Source organism: Bos indicus x Bos taurus, unplaced genomic scaffold (genome assembly GCF_003369695.1).
Source record: "Bos indicus x Bos taurus breed Angus x Brahman F1 hybrid unplaced genomic scaffold, Bos_hybrid_MaternalHap_v2.0 SuperScaffold_100458, whole genome shotgun sequence".
Lineage (NCBI taxonomy): Eukaryota > Metazoa > Chordata > Mammalia > Artiodactyla > Bovidae > Bos > Bos indicus x Bos taurus.
The window spans coordinates 103,444-122,477 of NW_020867088.1; the positions used below are offsets into that span (position 1 = coordinate 103,444).

Here is a 19,034-nt window from a genome sequence, read left to right on the forward strand (position 1 = left end):
AAATAACTTGGACATGGGTAGATTCTGCTGAAGGACACTCTACTTTTTCAGACACGGTGCCAACCCAGTGAATGCCTTTCCTGTTCCGGTTTCAGGATCAGCCTTCAGTTTAAGGCTGGAGCCTCCACTGGCTAAGCCTGTAGGGTCTACAACTCACACAAAGAAGAGACTAGAGAAGGCATTTGTCTTGTTTTTGAACAAAAGCATCAAGCAGACTGTCGATGTTACCAATTACATATTATCAATTTTTAAAAGAAGTGTTTCTCTTACCGGAGTGATGAAAACAACTTCCCGAAGCAGCTTTGCAAAAGCAGAAGAATAATGAGAACCGCCATCCCAGCAAGACATGATATTCCTATTTCCATCCAGAGCAGGACGGTCACTGCAATAGCCTGCAGTGGCCCCACCCACAGATAGTGCAAGAACATTGTTACCTTAAAAGAGAAAGACAAAGCCTTCTTCAGTTGAGTTCAGTTCAGTCTTTCAGTCCTGTCCGACTCTTTGTGACCCCATGAACTGCACCACAACAGGCCTCCCTGTAAATTACTAACTCCTGGAGTTTACCCAAATTCATGTCCATTGAGTCGGTGATGCCATCCAACCATCTCATCCTCTGTCATCCCCTTCTCCTCCTGCCTTCAATCATTCCCAGCATCAGGGTCTTTTCAAATGAGTAAGCTCTTCACATCAGGTGGCCAAAGTATTGGAGTTTCAGCTTCAACATCAGTCCTTCCAATGAACACCCAGGACTGATCTCCTTTAGGATGGACTGGTTGGACCTCCTTGCAGTCCAAGGGACTCTCAAGAGTCTTCTCCAACACCACAGTTCAAAAGCATTAATTATTCGGCACTCAGCTTTCTTTATATTCCAACTCTCACATCCATACATGACTACTGGAAAAACCATAGCCTTGACTAGACAGACCTTTGTTGATAAAGTAATGTCTCTGCTTTTTAATCTGCTCTCTAGGTTGGTCATAACTTTCCTTCCGAGGAGTAAGCATCTTTTAATTTTATGGCTCCAGTCACCATCTGCAGTGATTTTGGACCCCCCAAAAATAAAATCAGCCACTGTATTTGCCATGAAGTGATGAGACTGGATACCATGATCTTAGTTTTCTGAATGTTGAGTTTTAAGCCAACTTTTTCACTCTCCTCTTTCACTTTCATCAAGAGGCTCTTTAGTTCTTCTTCACTTTCTGCCATAAGAGTGGTATCATCTGCATATCTGAGGTTATTGATATTTCTCTCGGCAATCTTGATTCCAGCTTGTGCTTCTTCCAGCCCAGCGTTTCTCATGATGTACTCTGCATATAAGTTAAATAAGCAGGCTGACAATATACAGCCTTGATGTATTCCTTTTCCTATTTGGAACCAGTCCGTTGTTCCATGTCCAGTTCTAACTGTTGCTTCCTGACCTGCATACTGGTTTCTCAAGAGGCATGTCAGGTGGTCTGGTATTCACATCTCTTTCAGAATTTTCCACAATTTATTGTGATCCACACAGTCAAAGGCTTTGGCATAGTCAATAAAGCAGAAATAGATGTTTTTCTGGAACTCTCTTGCTTTTTCCATGATCCAGCAGATGTTGGCAATTTGAGCTTTTTTCCTCTGCCTTTTCTAAAACCAGCTTGAACATCTGGAATTTCACAGTTCATGTATTGCTGAAGCCTGGCTTAGAGAATTTTGAGCATTACTTTACTAGCGTGTGAGATGAGTGCAATTGTGCAGTAGTTTGACCATTCTTTAGCATAGCCTCTCTTTGGGATGGTATAAAAGCCACTAAGGACAGAATATAGAGACAATATGCTCTGAAGGAACAGACAGAAACCTAAATAGAAATGATCTCACTGGGTTTTTAACATGCTAAAGCAGAAATTCAAGTGTCAACCCCAGATGACACTGTTTCAGGCAGCACAGGGCTGACTTCAGGGATGTCCCAGGAGAATCAGACCATCAGCAATGAAGAAAGATGTGGATTTTGACTACAAAACAGATGAGCTTAGGGCTTCTCCAAATGCTCTCCATCCCAGAGTTTAGCCCCCATCTCCCCTGGGCTCCCCAGCATCCCAGGAAAGCCTGTATTATGGTACCTACTGCTCTCTCCAGTAATTACTTGTGTATTTACCTCCCTAATAGACTGTGGCTTCTATAGAGCAGAAACTAAGCTTTATTCATCCCTGAAAGTGAGTAGGGGCCTTGCTTCATGTTTGATGAATGAATACTGGAAAGAGAAGTGTCTACTACAACACAGATCTGACCAACAGCTACGATGTTCTGGGCCATGTGATCTATGCTTAAGGTCAGGGGAAAAAAGAGTGTGTGGGGACAGCAGAGAGGAGATTGTGTCTGGGGACCACCCACTTGAAGGCTCCCTATGCAGCAGGCACTGAACAGGGTGCAGGGGAAAAAACAATCCCTGACTACCAGGCCTTCATCACCTAGAGGAGGAGGAAGACAGTTCAGTAACACCTACACCACGTGCCAAGAAGGGCTGCTCCAGGAGGACCCCTTAGGACACTAACCAAGCTAGGCAAGAACACTGCTGCTATTTATTATCAGAAAAACAAAACTCTCACTTATGAAACAATACATATAATTACATCGAATTTGCACACTGAGAAGTGAAATTTGGATAAATAGAACCTTTGTCTTACATCCTCAACAGAACCCTGGCTGACACCAAACCCTGGCACCTGGCACCCCAATAAGCTGAACCCAGTGAGAAGAACAGGAAATGAAAGAGGATCCCTCAGGGGCAGCTTACCTGGTCAAACCTGCTCACATCGTTGGACAGCAGGTTGACTATCTGGCCTGTGGTGGTCTTCCCCATGGCTGAGCTACTCAGGCGAAGGGCCTGAAATGAGAGAGGGAGACAGAGATTCGGATTCCTAAGGTGATACCAAGTCATCTTAGAACATAACACAATGGAGCATGTGTTCCAGGGGTCTTGAGTGGTGTCATCAGGAGCAGGATGACCCCTGACAGCAGGGCTCTAGGGACCCTTGTTCAGCTTCTAACTCCTCAGTGTGGCGGCAGCCCCAACCACAAGAACAGCAAAGGGAGGAGCAGGAGGTAAAAGCAAAATCCACCCCCTGTTTCAGTGAACTTGCAGCTGTCTGAAGGTTAAAGGGTGTAGGTTTAGACTTAGGAGCCAACTAAGTAATTTTTTAGCCAATTGGATGAGACTGGAGAGGTTGTCTTAGGAAAGAAATTTGGAGACTTGGATTCAATCATTCATCCTGTGGGTGACAATATTTAAACACTTTGGGCTTAGTTTCCTCATTCTGAAATGAGCAAGTATAATGTTCAAAACACTGTTCCTGTGAGGAAACTGTGGTCTTGATGCCATTCTGCTGATTTTACAAAATACACAACCTGTGTTGCTCAATCCCTTTTTAGTAAGAAAAATGCCCTAGAGATCTGAGGAAGCTTAAAAGACACCAGGAGCTGCTTCAACAGACCACCAAGTAGAGCCACTGATCCAAACAAAATGTCATACTTCATAAGAAACTTTTTCTTTACTCCTCAAGTAAAGAAGAAAACAATGATCAAGTGAGAGGGTAAAATGATATAACCACAATGGAAGAGAATACGGAAGTTCCTCAAAAATTGAACATGACATTAGCATAAATACAGCAATTATACTACTAAGGATACACTCAAGAAAACTAAAAACACAACCTTGAACAGACAATTTGTACACTCATATTCACAGCAGCAATGTTCACAATAGCTAAAAGGTGGAAACAACTGTCCACTGACAGATGAGCAAACACACAGCATGTTGCATAGGCCTATAAGGGAAGACTATTGAGCCTTAAAAAGGAATTAAATTCTGACACCTGCCACAACATGGATGAACCGTGAAGACATCGTGCTACAGAGCATAAGCCTCACACAAAATGACAAACGCTGTATGATTCCACTTACATGGAGTACTGAAGTACTCAAATTCACAGAGATAAGAAGTAGAATGGTGCTGGGTGCGGGGACAGGGGTTGGGGAGTTAGTGTTTAATGGATGCAGAGGTTCAGTTTGGGAAAAAGAAAAAGTTCCAGAGATGAATAATGGTGATGGCTGCACAACAGTGTGGGTGTACCTAATGTCACTAAATGCTGTACTTAAAAGGAGTGAAAATGGTCAACTTTACACTGGGTGTATTTTACCACCACCACCACAACAAAAACAATGATCAAAAGCCAAAGGTAATTTTACCAAAGCTGTGGAAATGTATCAATCAATAAATGGCAAGTCATTTTTTTTTTATGCTTGAAAATTGTAGGGACAAAAATGACAATCTTCAAGGATTGATTCATGAGAGAAAGATTAAATTACATAGTATTTATAGCTTTGCCAAAAAATGACTTGCAAGTAATGGTAAATATTTACAGTGACTGAGATTAATTATTTAATGGGAGAAAATTAGATAAAAATAAGCTAATTTGTTCTCCAATTATTTTTAGTGAGCTAAAACATAATGTATCTACTCCAACTCCCAACTGTAGAGAACACCATTGCTTTATTTATTTTTTTTTAATTTTTCATGTTTTATTTATTTATTTTTTTAATTACCCTGTGTACGAGACAGCAAAAGAGACACTGATGTATAGAACAGTCTTATGGACTCTGTGGGAGAGGGAGAGGGTGGGAAGATTTGGGAGAATGGCATTGAAACATGTATAATATCATGTATGAAACGAGTTGCCAGTCCAGGTTCGATGCACGATACTGGATGCTTGGGGCTAGTGCACTGGGACAACCCAGAGGGATGGTATGGGGAGGCAGGAGGGAGGAGGGTTCAGGATGGGGAACACATGTATATCTGTGGTGGATTCATTTTGATATTCGGCAAAACTAATACAATTATGTAAAGTTTAAAAATAAAATAAAATTGGCAAGTCATTTTTATATATGATACCTCCTTCAGAATCATTCAAAATTCAGCTGCAAAGAGCACGAAATGCTGAATGGGCCATTTTAGGAGTGGAATATGTGCAGCCTTAGAGACCTCCTGGAGACCTGCCCCAGCCTGGAATCCATGGTCAGAACAAACTATGGCTACGGGCTTAGCAGCCATTCCATTTCTAATGCCCAATCTGATTCCTCCCCAGGAGCAGGTATCAGGAGGTGGGGCCTGAGCATGAACCACAGAAGTTCAGAGGGGCCTTTCAGAGCTGCTCGGCAGCACCAGCTGTGCCTTAAAGAATCAGCCCACCTGTAACCTGAAAAGAAGTGTCTTATTTCTGCACCCCAGCAGGACTCTAGATGCAAGGCTGTGCATGAGGAAATTTGTCTTTTGCAGGTTTCTGGAATTTCAAGTTATGTCTATGTTATAATCCCCATAATTCCTGACTTCATATAAAGCCAACATTTAGGTAAAATCAAGGCAGTAAATGAACTTCTTGGGAGATAGTTACATTCACATAAGCCAATGTGCCAGGTCAGATCACATTTCCCAAAGGCAAGATTCCAAAGTATGGTGGGAAGAGGAAGAAACACAGGTAGACAATGGCTCACCTGTGTGACAAAGAGTCAGCTTTCAATAAACCATCGCCTCACATCTAACTTAAGGTTTCACAACACAGTTTGGGTAAAATTTCACAACTATTATGAGAGTTAAATATGATCTGGAAAGACAAACGTTTAGCCAATTTGTGAGGAAATCTGAGTATCCATCTCCTAAATGGTTAAAGATGCAACAGAATAACAAAGATGATGATAAATGACAGTGAAGACCTCTGACTGCAGTATGCAGGCACAGTTGCAATTTCCACATCACCCAGAAGGAAAGCAGCTCAGATGCTGTTGTCAAACAAGACAGTGAGATGCCAGGTCCCCAGTTTCACACAATCCTGAAAAGTACAAGACTCTGCTCAAGGAAAGATGAGGAAAAGACATATCACTTTCTGCTGAAAAAAGTATTCTGAAGAAGCAGAAGCTCTAGATAAGCAGCAACCAGGTAAAAGAAGCAATATTTTCAATTTAAGCTGCTTGGTTTTATCTTTCAATGAGGACTTTATCTATTAATAAAAATTACGTATGTTTAAGGTTACATGATACTTTGGTATAAATACACACTGGGAAATGATTACTGTAGTAAAACCACTTAAAGTATTCACTACCTAATATAGTTATCCTATTTAACATGTGTGGTGAGAACATTTAAGATCTACTCTCTTTGAAAATTTCAAGGATAGAATACAGTCAAATAAAGATTTTTTTAAAACTGTCTAAGGCAAAGACATATCCAGGATCAAGTTTATACAGAGCCCTTCAGCTCTTGACACTGATATATCTGTGGCAATACCTTTGTAAAGATACCTGAAAGCCTCACTCTTTTACACTAGTTTAGACAAGGGTAAACTATGGAATAATTTCATGGCATTCCTCAATACAAAATCACTAAACACATTAAATCAGTTCTTATTAAAACTGCTACAATGCATACTAAGAATAAAAGGAAATATTGTATTAAAATAATTTAAATGAAGAGCAACAAATTCTCTCTAGAATTCATAAAACAATGTAAAATTTAAAGTTTCATCTCAAATATCCTATTTTCTTTCATACCATTAACAAAAATTATCTATAAAATATAAGGAGTGAGTCTATATGAAGCATGAATTCTCTTTATATTTTTCCCTAGCAAACATAATTATATTGAATATAATTAGATGGGTCTTTTAAAGTTAAAATCAGTCCCTTTATCAAATACATTCTCTGCTCTTAGATGTAGTTTTATAGATCCAATCTCTGAACCTCACTTTTAAATACAAATTTGATGTACCTGAAGGTATTAATGAACGACAACAAAAATTTTCTATAAACAGCACTATGGGATTTGGGCATGAACATTGAAAATAAACTTGAACTTTTAATACTTATTCTTGAATATTAATTTAATATTTTACAGTACAAATTTAGTGGTTATTATGTGACAGCCTATGGCCAAAAGTGCCAAGGACAGCCCACACTTGATCTCAAAAGAAAACTTTTCATTATGTATTGGTAAAGTTTGCTTCAACAACAACAAACTTGGCTTGATGCAAAAGCAAACTTCTCTAGGAAGGCGTAAACACTCCCAGTTACAAAATTTGTAATTTACAGAGAACTTTCCCTAAATGTCCCTGAGGATTTAGGGGAGGTACACACCGTGGTACCGAGTGACACTCACCTTGCGGTAGATCATGTGGCACACGGCTACTCTCAGCCTCATCCCCACACGCTGCATGTGGTAGAAGTACAAGTGGTGCAGAACGGCCCACACCAGCACGCAGGCGCTCAGCGCTGCCGCGTAGCCGTAGGCTTCGTGCAAAGCAGCAGAATCATTGGGATCATAGTTTTCAACATAACTAATCATTTTCCCCAAAAATATGGGTTGAACTACTCTGGTGCCTTCCTAAAAGAAAAGAAAAAAGTCTTAATTAGAAATGTCAGTTTTTCTTTATACAAGATTTACTTTTATCATTAGCATGTTTAAAATACATTTTGACAAAATGCTACATTTGTGACTAATTTAAAACTATGCAGATTTATTATCTCATATAAGACAAGCAGGCAACAGTTTAACCTTAAGGCAAAATTTTCCATTCAAACATAGTAAAGCCTTAGTACATTGTGCTTAGCACACCGTGGATGCTCAACAAATATCACAAACAGGCTCAATACCAACTGAGCCTTAAGATGAATAAAGAAAAAGGTGGCAGAAGAAGAGGAAGAAATCTGCTTCCACAGGAACAAGCCTGCTAGCAGCCTGCCCCTGTCCCCCATACTCTCAATATCCCAGCCCAATAGAAAGTCAATGTGGTTCACATATGGGAGACACGCTTTCATCACCTTCTTCATGAATCCTTATGAACCGAGACACTGGCACAAACACATCCACCCTTTTCTACCCCAAACTCCACATGTAGATCCAGAGAATGGAAACTGGCTTTGGCAGGAGTACCACAAAGAAACCAGGTTTGGCAGCTCTGCAGGCTCTCAGCTCCTGAGAGCACTGCCTCACTACGCCTCTACCCTCTAGAAGTTGGAATGTTCCTTGGAGTAAAAACCTAAACATGGTGGAGGCCAAGCTAAAAATTCATGTCTCTGTAGTTCTTGATCCACCATCCACTGAAGTTGGTGGTTTGGAAGAAATGTTACCAATCCTCTCTTCCCCAAGGCCTAAACCAATTGACTCAGGGTGCACTGAGGCTTCCACCCTGAGTAAGACTTAGGGAAAGCAAGTTTCTTTCCCAAAGAAAAAGGCAAAGGAATGGCAACACCTACCCACCCTGCCAAACAGCCACTCCACCTCACAACCTATTTCCTCTCTCTAGTCACCCCTTGAAGGTCCCCTTCTTCCTAGGTCCCCTTTTTCACCATCAAGGAAAATCATTCAACAAATCCAAGTTACCAAAACTAAACATCTTGGGCCACAATATCATTTCCTCCACAGACTTCTCAAAAGACAAAATGTTAAAAGTTTGGAAGTCTTTCAGGAACAGGGCTTTTCCTTTTTTTGGCAATCCCACATTACTAACACAGACAGAGTACGCTTTGCTTACCTGACAGGTATGCTTTGATAGCTCTCTTCTGTCTGTCTGAAGCTGAAGAACACACACACAAGAGGAGGGAAGGCAAATCCATAACACCAAATACCAAAAAACAAAAACAAGCATTTTCTGCTCAGCCAACCAGTGCTTGATCAGTATATTTATCAAAAGATGTCCCCATCCCTCATATGGGGGTCTCATTAAACCTTAACATTCCTGTCTTGTTCTATACAAATGGACACATGCACACACACACATTAACAGGCTGCACCAACTGCCTCTCCCTCCACGAAGTCATGGAGATTCTCATCTACTATAGAGGATAAAGGGAACACTATTTAGTTGAAGCAGTGTAAGTAAGATGACCAGAACTGAGTAAAATGTAACTGATACATTTCCACCATGTCCTGTCATCCATCCCAAGAGGCACAGAGAGCTCTTGGAAGAGTCCTTCACACAGTGGATTGTCAAACACACTGTTTACAGTTTCCTGAGATGGAAATGTGGAAGCCACACAGAGAAATGAGAACATCAAACTGTACACACAGGCAATCCCAGCCACCAAGGGCAGTCCAGTGCTGGAGCCACAAACCACCAGAAGCCCAGCAGTAATATCTGCCATCCAAAACTTTCCTGAAACTTATGATTCTATTTGGGAAACACTGTTACCTATTACTCAGCTCTGCATTTGAGCCTAACATCCTTGTAATTATGAGAGATATAAGAGTAGTAGCACTCACCAAAGATAATATGGATAAATTAAAAATCCAGCAAAAAGGAGTGTAAATAAAGGCAGGTCATTACTGCCTAAGCACATCTGGAGTTTTTCACTGAGAAACAGTATTTAATAACCTAGTTGAGGGACTTCCTTGGTGGTCCTTTAGCTAAGACTCCACTCTCCCAATGTAGGGAAACTGGGTTTGATCCCTGGTCAGGGAAGTAGATCCCACATGCAGAAACTAAGACTCGGCACAGACAAATAAATAAATATTAATAAAACAGGACCAAAAAACAGTTGGATAAATAGCCTCATTAAGATATAATGCCACTTCATGACTCATGTCTTCTACTCATCTATTAATTCTTTTATTCTTGATAATGATTATTATTTAATTGGAATAGAAAATTTCTTATCTTTCAAAAGATAACAAAAGATTTCAAACATGAACTGTTACTGACGCAATTTGAGGGGAGAGTCATTTATTATTTTGGGACTTTCTCCAATGGTTCAATGGTAAGGAATCCATCTCAATGCAGGAGTCACAGGAAATCCAGGTTTAATCTCTGAGTTGAGAAGATCCTCTGAGGAGGAAATGGCAACCCACTCCAGGATTCTTGCCAGGATAATCTCATGGACAGAAAAGCCTGATGGGCTACAGTCCCTGGGGTCACAAAGAGTCAGACACAACTGAGTGACTGAGCACACATACACAACTTTGCCTCCAGCAAGGAGCAGTCACGGCAATTCAGAGTATTGATGAAAAGTGTAATGCACAAGGAATTTCCATTCTGGCATAAGTTGCAACTATGGAAAACAGAAAATTGATATTATGTTCCATATGAAAAATAGCAGCAAGTAAAAAACAATTTTCCAGTAATTTCTCTCAAAAAAAAAAAAAAAAAGCAAAATAACGAATAGCACAAAATTGTGAAAACAAAACCCCAAGTACATATAGAGAATAAGAAGACACATATTAAATATGATTCTTCAAAGCCTCCAGAACAGACAGGGCACAAGTGACTGAGGCCATCAAAGGTTGACTGAGGCCATCAAAGGTAGACTGAGTAAATCCATCCCCTCCACACACAAGGAAAGGTTAGAGATGGAGAGCCGGAGAGCTGGCAGCAGCATTTGTAATCTGTGAGTGTTTCCATTTCTGACATTTGGTAAAACTGCCTGAGGCAAACCAGGCAAAAGTTTGTCCAGCTACCAGAAGATTAACTCCTGCATATGCCCAATGCTCTAGTCCAAGTATTAACTCCAAATGAAACAGTGGTGTGAATCCCAAGGATATACTGAATTACAGAAGACTGCTTGCCTTGGAGAGTCTCTCAGAGAGGCAAGGAGTGGCTGTGGCTCACTCTGGAGACACGTACACTGGTGGCAGCCATTCCCGGGAGCTGCCCCCACCACATGCATACTGGTATGGGCATACACCACCAAGGAATTCTCTCATCTGTATGTTCCTGATTCTCACTGTCAACTAAAAAGAAATAAAACAACTGAGAAAATATTCATTATCAATCATGAAGCTAACCAAATTAAAACTTTCTTGATAAGCAGGAACAAGGTCAAACACTTTCCCTTAAACCTTTCCTCTCTGACATCAATCTATTACCACACGTATATTCTTTCTACAAATCAATTGAGAATATAGTTCTCATTGTTTCAAAAGAATTCTCCACATCTCTGAAATCATAAAGGATCTTTAAAAGAGCTGAATTTAAAACCGCAACATCCATTATTCAGGATTATCTGAGAGTCTGAGTCTCTGAAGCAGACTTTTTATTTTGGCTACACCCTGTGGCATGCAGAATCTTAGTTTCCAGTCCAGAGATCAAAACCCCTCATATCTGCATTGGGGGCATGGAGTCTTAACCACCAGCCTGCCAGGGAAGCTTGTGGTAGCCATTTCTTGATAGAGTCCTTGGTATTCAGCCTCCTGAAAGCACCTGATATTGGGTCCCACCTTTTGCTTCTTAGGATAACTTCTTGCAGTTTCGGTTAGAAACTAGAACTTCTGCAGTGGATAGAATTCCTCCTCCAAGTTAAGGTACTTGAAACATTTCTCACCCAATTTCCCCACATCTCATTCATGGAAACAAAAACACAAAAGTAGAAGAAAGCTAACAAAGAAAAACACTTGAGTGAAACATACAAGCAGAAAAGAGTGAGCTTGTAGGGAAAAACTGAATAGGCAGTTAATCTTTAGAACTGGGGGAGTTCTAAAGGAGAGTTGAGAAAAATCCAGAGATGAGGAGAAAAAGCAGTGAATCTGCAAAATCATAACCACCAGCATTCTAGATATCTTAGCCTTCACTCATCTTTTACACAGTTGTCTTCATCCTGACTCCCCCTTAGCATCGCCTGAGTGGGCATAAGGGCACTCTGATGCCTGAGGTCCAGCCTCCAGAAACTGGTTTAGGTTCAACTGATTAGGGTGGAGCCTGAAGATTCCTCTCCCTGGGAGAGTCTAGATGCAGAAACTAACCCCATGTAAGCATCTGCTAACCTCCACTCTTGCACTGTCTTGGCATGAAGGAGTTACACTAATCACAAAGAGTTTTAACCAGAGTCCCATGACACATTTCATGCTTCCAGAAAAATCCTTATAAACCCAAGTCCAGAGATTACAGTATTGAAATTGAAAATTTTTATTCTGCACAGTAGGAAAACTAAAATTTCAGATAAAACTATAGGGAGGGGGGGATGATTTGGGAGAATGGCATTATAACATGTGTAATATCATATAAGAAACGAATCGCCAGTCCAGGTTTGACACAGGATACAGGAATCTTGGGGCTGGTGCACTGGGATGACCTAGAGGGATGGTATGAGGAGGAAGGTGGGAGGGGGTTCAGGATGGGGAACACATGTACACCCATGGCAGATGCATGTTGATGTATGGCAAAACCAATACAATATTGTAAAGTAAAAAATAATAATAATAATTTAAAAATTAAAAAAACACATTAATAAAAAGGTGAGTCAAAATTAGCTGGAGAGTTATCTCTAAAAGGAGAAGGAGAATTAGAATAGAGCTAACAAGGATATCAGCCTTCTTTAAAAGTAGCCTTGTCTTGATTTTGGAATCATGAAAACATTATGCTACGCTATGCTATGCTAAGTCACTTCAGTCGTGTCCCACTCTGTGCGACCCCACAGACGGCAGCCCAACAGGCTCCCCAGTCCCTGGGATTCTCCAGGCAAGAACACTGGAGTGGGTTGCCATTTCCTTATCCAATGCATGAAAGTGAAAGTGAAGTCGCTCAGTTGTGTCCGACCCTCATCGACCCCATGGACTGCAGCCCTCCAGGCTCCTCCATCCATGGGATTTTCCAGGCAAGAGTACTGGAGTGGGGTGCCATTGCCTTCTCTGATGAAACATTATACAGAATTATAATTATAAAAGAACTAATTGTTTAAACAGCAATTCCTAAGATTTCAGAGTAAATTTAAATAAAAGTACCTAAATATCTACCCATCCTGTTGGTTCAAAGAGACATACAGAAAAGAACTATCAAAAGTGGTTTTAAGAGGGAGGCGCCAAGATGGCGGAGGAGTAGGACGGGGAAAACACTTTCTCCCCCACAAATTCATCAAAAGAGCATTTAAACGTCAAGTAAATTCCACAAAACAACTTCTGAATGCCGGCAGGGGACATCAGGCACCCAGAAAAGCAACTCAACTCTTTGAAAGGAGGTAGGAAAAAATATTAAAGACAATAAAAGAGACAAAAGAGGGAGGGACGGAGTTCCATCCTGGGAAGGGAGTCTTAAAAAGAGAGAAGTTTCCAAACACTAGGAAACCTTCTCACTGCCGAATCCGTGCCGAGCTTTGGAAGCACAGAGGGTAACATAACAGGGAGAAAAAATAAATAATTAAAACTCGCAGATTGCGAGCCCTACGGTAACTCCCCCAGCGGAGAAGCAGCGCAGACGCCTGCATCCGCCATTAGCAAGCGGGGGCTGGGCAGGGAGGCGCGGCGTGGGCTGCATCGCTGAGAGTGGGAGTCTGGCCTGAATACCCTGAACACTATCTGAGCGAAATAATTTGGGCTAGCAAACCAGACTGTGGGATATCTACCATGCGAAAAGCCGGCCCTAACCTAGGACACCGCCAGCCCGCGCACAGAGCAAAGAACTGAACAGAGATAGCCGGCTGCGGACCTTCCCCCTCCGGTGACAGGCAGCCAGAGCCGGAGGGGGGCAATCGCAGCCCCAGAGAGACATTATCTATAAAACTGGCTTCTTTGCTAACTAAAATTTATTGGGGGTCTGGACGGTCAACATCTGCCTGAGAAGGTGCGCCGGTTTTGCACCCAGATAACCGAGTGGCGGGGAGGCGATAAGTCGCAGCATTGGCACTCGCCAAACACCTCATCACCTGAGCTGCTCGGACCTGGGAAGAGCACAAAACGCAGGCCCAACTGAGTCTGCGCCTCTGAGGACTACCTGAGTGCCTGAACCTGAGCGGCTTGGACCTGGGAGGTGCATGCAACCCAGGGCCAGCCTCGGATTGTTCCCGGCGGAACAACCTAGAGCCCGAGCAGTGTGGGCAGGGAGGCTACACGCGCCGTGAGTGGGGGCAGACCCAGTGTGGCTGAGGCACTGCGGGCACACGCCAGTGTCATTTGTTTGCAGCATCCCTCCCTCCCTCCCCACAGCGCGACTGAACAAAGAGAAGAAACACAGCTCCACCCACCAGAACACCAACACAAGCTTCCCTAACCAGGAAACCTTGACAAGCCACCTGTACAAACTCACACACAGCGAGGAAACGCCACAATAAAGAGAACTCCACAAACTGCCAGAATACAGAAAGGACACCCCAAACTCAGCAATTTAAACAAGATGAAGAGACAGAGGAATACCCAGCAGATAAAGGAACAGGATAAATGCCCACCAAACCAAACAAAAGAGGAAGAGATAGGGAATCTACCTGATAAAGAATTCCAAATAATGATAGTGAAATTGATCCAAAATCTTGAAATTAAAATGGAATCACAGATAAATAGCCTGGAGACAAGGATTGAGAAGATGCAAGAAAGGTTTAACAAGGACCTAGAAGAAATAAAAAAGAGTCAATATATAATGAATAATGCAATAAATGAAATTAAAAACACTCTGGAGGCAACAAATAGTAGAATAACAGAGGTAGAAGATAGGATTAGTGAATTAGAAGATAGAATGGTAGAAATAAATGAATCAGAGAGGATAAAAGAAAAACGAATTAAAACAAATGAGGACAATCTCAGAGACCTCCAGGACAATATTAAACGCTACAACATTCGAATCATAGGGGTTCCAGAAGAAGAAGACAAAAAGAAAGACCATGAGAAAATACTTGAGGAGATAATAGTGGAAAACTTCCCTAAAATGGGGAAGGAAATAATCACCCAACTCCAAGAAACCCAGAGAGTCCCAAACAGGATAAACCCAAGGAGAAACACCCCAAGACACATATTAATCAAATTAACAAAGATCAAACACAAAGAACAAATATTAAAAGCAGCAAGGGAAAAACAACAAATAACACACAAGGGAATTCCCATAAGGATAACAGCTGATCTTTCAATAGAAACTCTTCAAGCCAGGAGGGAATGGCAAGACATACTTAAAATGATGAAAGAAAATAACCTACAGCCCAGATTATTGTACCCAGCAAGGATCTCATTTAAGTATGAAGGAGAAATCAAAAGCTTTTCAGACAAGCAAAAGCTGAGAGAATTCTGCACCACCAAACCAGCTCTCCAACAAATACTAAAGGATATTCTCTAGACAGGAAACACAAAAATGGTGTATAAACTCGAACCCAAAACAATAAAGTAAATGGCAACGGGATCATACTTATCAGTAATTACCTTAAACGTAAATGGGTTGAATGCCCCAATCAAAAGACAAAGACTGGCTGAATGGATACAAAAACAAGACCCCTACATATGTTGTCTACAAGAGACCCACCTCAAAACAGGGGACACATACAGACTGAAAGTGAAGGGCTGGAAAAAGATTTTCCATGCAAATAGGGACCAAAAGAAAGCAGGAGTCACAATACTCGTATCAGATAAATTAGACTTTAAAACAAAGGCTGTGAAAAGAGACAAAGAAAGTCACTACATAATGATCAAAGGATCAATCCAAGAAGAAGATATAACAATTATAAATATATATGCACCCAACATGGGAGCACCACAGTACGTAAGACAAATGCTAACAAGTATGAAAGGAGAAATTAACAATAACACAATAATAGTGGGAGACTTTAATACCCCACTCACACCTATGGATAGATCAACTAAACAGAAAATTAACAAGGAAACACAAACTTTAAACGATACAATAGACCAGTTAGACCTAATTGATAGCTATAGGACATTTCATCCCAAAACAATGAATTTCACCTTTTTCTTAAGCGCACATGGAACCTTCTCCAGGATAGATCACATCCTGGGCCATAAAGCTAGTCTTGGTAAATTCAAAAAAATAGAAATCATTCCAAGCATCTTTTCTGACCACAATGCAGTAAGATTCGATCTCAATTACAGGAGAAAAACTATTAAAAATTCCAACATATGGAGGCTGAACAACACGCTGCTGAATAACCAACAAATCACAGAAGAAATCAAAAAATAAATCAAAATTTGCATAGAAACAAATGAAAATGAAAACACAACAACCCAAAACCTGTGGGACATGGTAAAAGCAGTCCTAAGGGGAAAGTTCATAGCAATACAGGCACACCTCAAGAAACAAGAAAAAAGTCAAATAAATAACCTAACTCTACACCTAAAGCAACTAGAAAAGGAAGAAATGAAGAATCCCAGGCTTAGTAGAAGGAAAGAAATCTTAAAAATTAGAGCAGAAATAAATGCAAAAGAAACAAAAGAGACCATAGCAAAAATCAACAAAACCAAAAGCTGGTTCTTTGAAAGGATAAATAAAATTGACAAACCATTAGTCAGACTCATCAAGAAACAAAGGGAGAAAAATCAAATCAATAAAATTAGAAATGAAAATGGACAGATCACAACAGACAACACAGAAATACAAAGGATCATAAGAGACTACTATCAACAATTATATGCCAATAAAATGGACAACTTGGAAGAAATGGACAAATTCTTAGAAAAGTACAACTTTCCAAAACTGGACCAGGAAGAAATAGAAAATCTTAACAGACCCATCACAAGCACGGAAATTGAAACTGAAATCAAGAATCTTCCAGCAAACAAAAGCCCAGGTCCAGACGGCTTCACAGCTGAATTCTACCAAAAAATTTAGAGAACAGCTAACACCTATCCTGCTCAAACTCGTCCAAAAAATTGCAGAGGAAGGTAAACTTCCAAACTCATTCTATGAGGCCACCATCACCCTAATACCAAAACCTGACAAAGATCCCACAAAAAAAAAAAACTACAGGCCAATATCACTGATGAACATAGATGCAAAAATCCTTAACAAAATTCTAGCAATCAGAATCCAACAACACATTAAAAAGATCATACACCATGACCAAGTTGGCTTTATCCCAAGGATGCAAGGATTCTTCAATATCCGCAAATCAATCAATGTAATACACCACATTAACAAAATGAAAAATAAAAACCAAAAAAAAAAAAAAAAAGTGGTTTTAAACAAAACAATTTGAAAACACATTCTCTGCATGATACACCCACGTGAAGTTAGTATGAACTGCCAAAAAATAAATCTTATTATGTTTTCAGAAGTCACATTATAAGGTAAAACAAATGAATAATTATGCTTATATCACTGAGAACTGGGCTTAGACATGGGACAAAGAGAATAGATGATGGGAGAAAAGAGATACCGATGTAAGCACAATAAGATGAAGTAAAAACATTAATGTCCTGTATCTGATTTGGATTGGAAACACTCATATAAACATATTTGTTTACCTTAAAATGTATTCTAACTTGGTCTAATGAAAAAAAAGCCAAGAAACAATAACCAAGAGCAATAAGCCCCTCTAGCATCCCGACTATAGTCTTTAAATACCATTTTACACTAAAAGAAGACAGGGCTGCTTGGAGAAATGGATGATTCCAGGGCTGAGCAAATGCTGTACAAAATGAATTAGAAACATCCTGTCACACCAAAAACCAAAAACAAAACAAACAAACAAAAAGACATTAAAAAACAAAACAAAACAAACAAACAAACAAAAAAACTAGCCAAGACTTCTAGAGTATGTGCAAAAGACTTAGAACCCAACCTGATATACTCTCACTGCCCAAATATGGCCAAAGGTTGACACAAGCATAACAAATAAAATGGACTGAAGCAGATCAGAAATGCTTAAATCTATGAGCTCAAACTGACATTCACAAAACCAAACCAAATAAACAACTATGAAAACTCACTAGCCCCTCTCCTCACTAGAGGAGAACCAATTCCCCATTTTTAAAACAGGTTTTAAAAACAGAAAAAAATGATTTTCCCCTACTCTCCCTATAAACACTATATTTCAGCATTAAACAAAGAGCTTAGAACATCCCTACTTTGCAACTCTTAATAGGAAAAGGAATAAGTCAAGGCTGTATATTATCACCCTGCTTATTTAGCTTATATGCAGAGTACATCATGTGAAATGCTGGACTGGAAGAAACACAAGCTGGAATCAAGATTGCCGGGAGAAATATCAATAACCTCAGATATGCAGATGACACCACCCTTATGGCAGAAAGTGAAGAGGAACTCAAAAGCATCTTGATGAAAGTGAAAGAGGAGAGTGAAAAAGTTGGCTTAAAGCTCAACATTCAGAAAACGAAAATCATGGCATCCGGTCCCATCACTTCCTAGGAAATAGATGGGGAAACAATGGAAACAGTGTCAGACTTTATTTTTTTCGGCTCCAAAATCACTGCAGATGGTGACTGCAGCCATGAAATTAAAAGACGCTTACTCCTTGGAAGGAAAGTTATGACCAACCTAGATAGCATGTTCAAAAGCAGAGACATTACTTTGCCAACAAAGGTCCGTCTAGTCGAGGCTATGGTTTTTCCTGTGGTCATGTATGGATGTGAGAGTTGGACTGTGAAGAACGCTGAGTGCCGAAGAATTGATGCTTTTGAACTGTAGTGTTGGAGAAGACTCTTGAGAGTCCCTTGGACTGCAAGGAGACCCAAACAGTCCATTCTGAAGGAGATCAGCTCTGGGATTTCTTTGGAAGGAATGATGCTAAAGCTGAAACTCCACTACTTGGGCCACCTCATGCGAAAAGACTCATTGGAAAAGACTCTGATGCTGGGAGGGATTGGGGGCAGGAGGAGAAGGGGACGACAGAGGATGAGATGGCTGGATGGCATCACTGACTGGATGGACATGAGTCTGAGTGAACTCCGGGAATTGGTGATGGACAGGGAGGCCTGGCGTGCTGTCAGACATGACTGAGCAACTGAACTGAACTGAACTGAACAAGGATCATGAATAGCTCCAACATCACACACACACACACACACACACACACACACACAAAAGATGTTATGTACCTTATAAGGGAGATATACAACCCTACCTCCTACATAGACAAAAGGGGTGAAGAAAATCCAAATGAGCTATATCAAACTTCTAGACCTAAACACCAGCCTAAGGTGCCAGAGGAACAAGTTAATTGACACAGGGGGAGATGCGATCAGCCAAATCCAGGCTGTGGGAATCTCTACAGGACAAACAACCTAGAGGCTCAGGGTGGAGGGGAACAGAAAGCCAATCTGAATAACCTGTGTCAGCCAAGTGTACCTTATTTAATAC

The 19,034-nt window shown here is 40.7% G+C and overlaps 1 protein-coding gene across 1 annotated transcript in view; it reads right to left on the minus strand.

Annotated features, from left to right (window-relative positions):
• LOC113888551 (multidrug resistance-associated protein 4-like) overlaps positions 1-19,034 on the minus strand; it is a gene marked incomplete at its 3' end in the record, with an annotated part of 135,618 nt that overhangs the window by 100,895 nt on the left and 15,689 nt on the right. Inside the window, exons 4-6 of the mRNA XM_027535617.1 lie at positions 7,178-7,402; positions 2,768-2,857; positions 271-434 (exon numbers count right to left, since the gene is read on the minus strand). Of these exons, the coding sequence (XP_027391418.1) occupies positions 271-434; positions 2,768-2,857; positions 7,178-7,402 (479 nt within the window). The remainder of the gene's footprint in view (positions 1-270; positions 435-2,767; positions 2,858-7,177; positions 7,403-19,034) is intronic.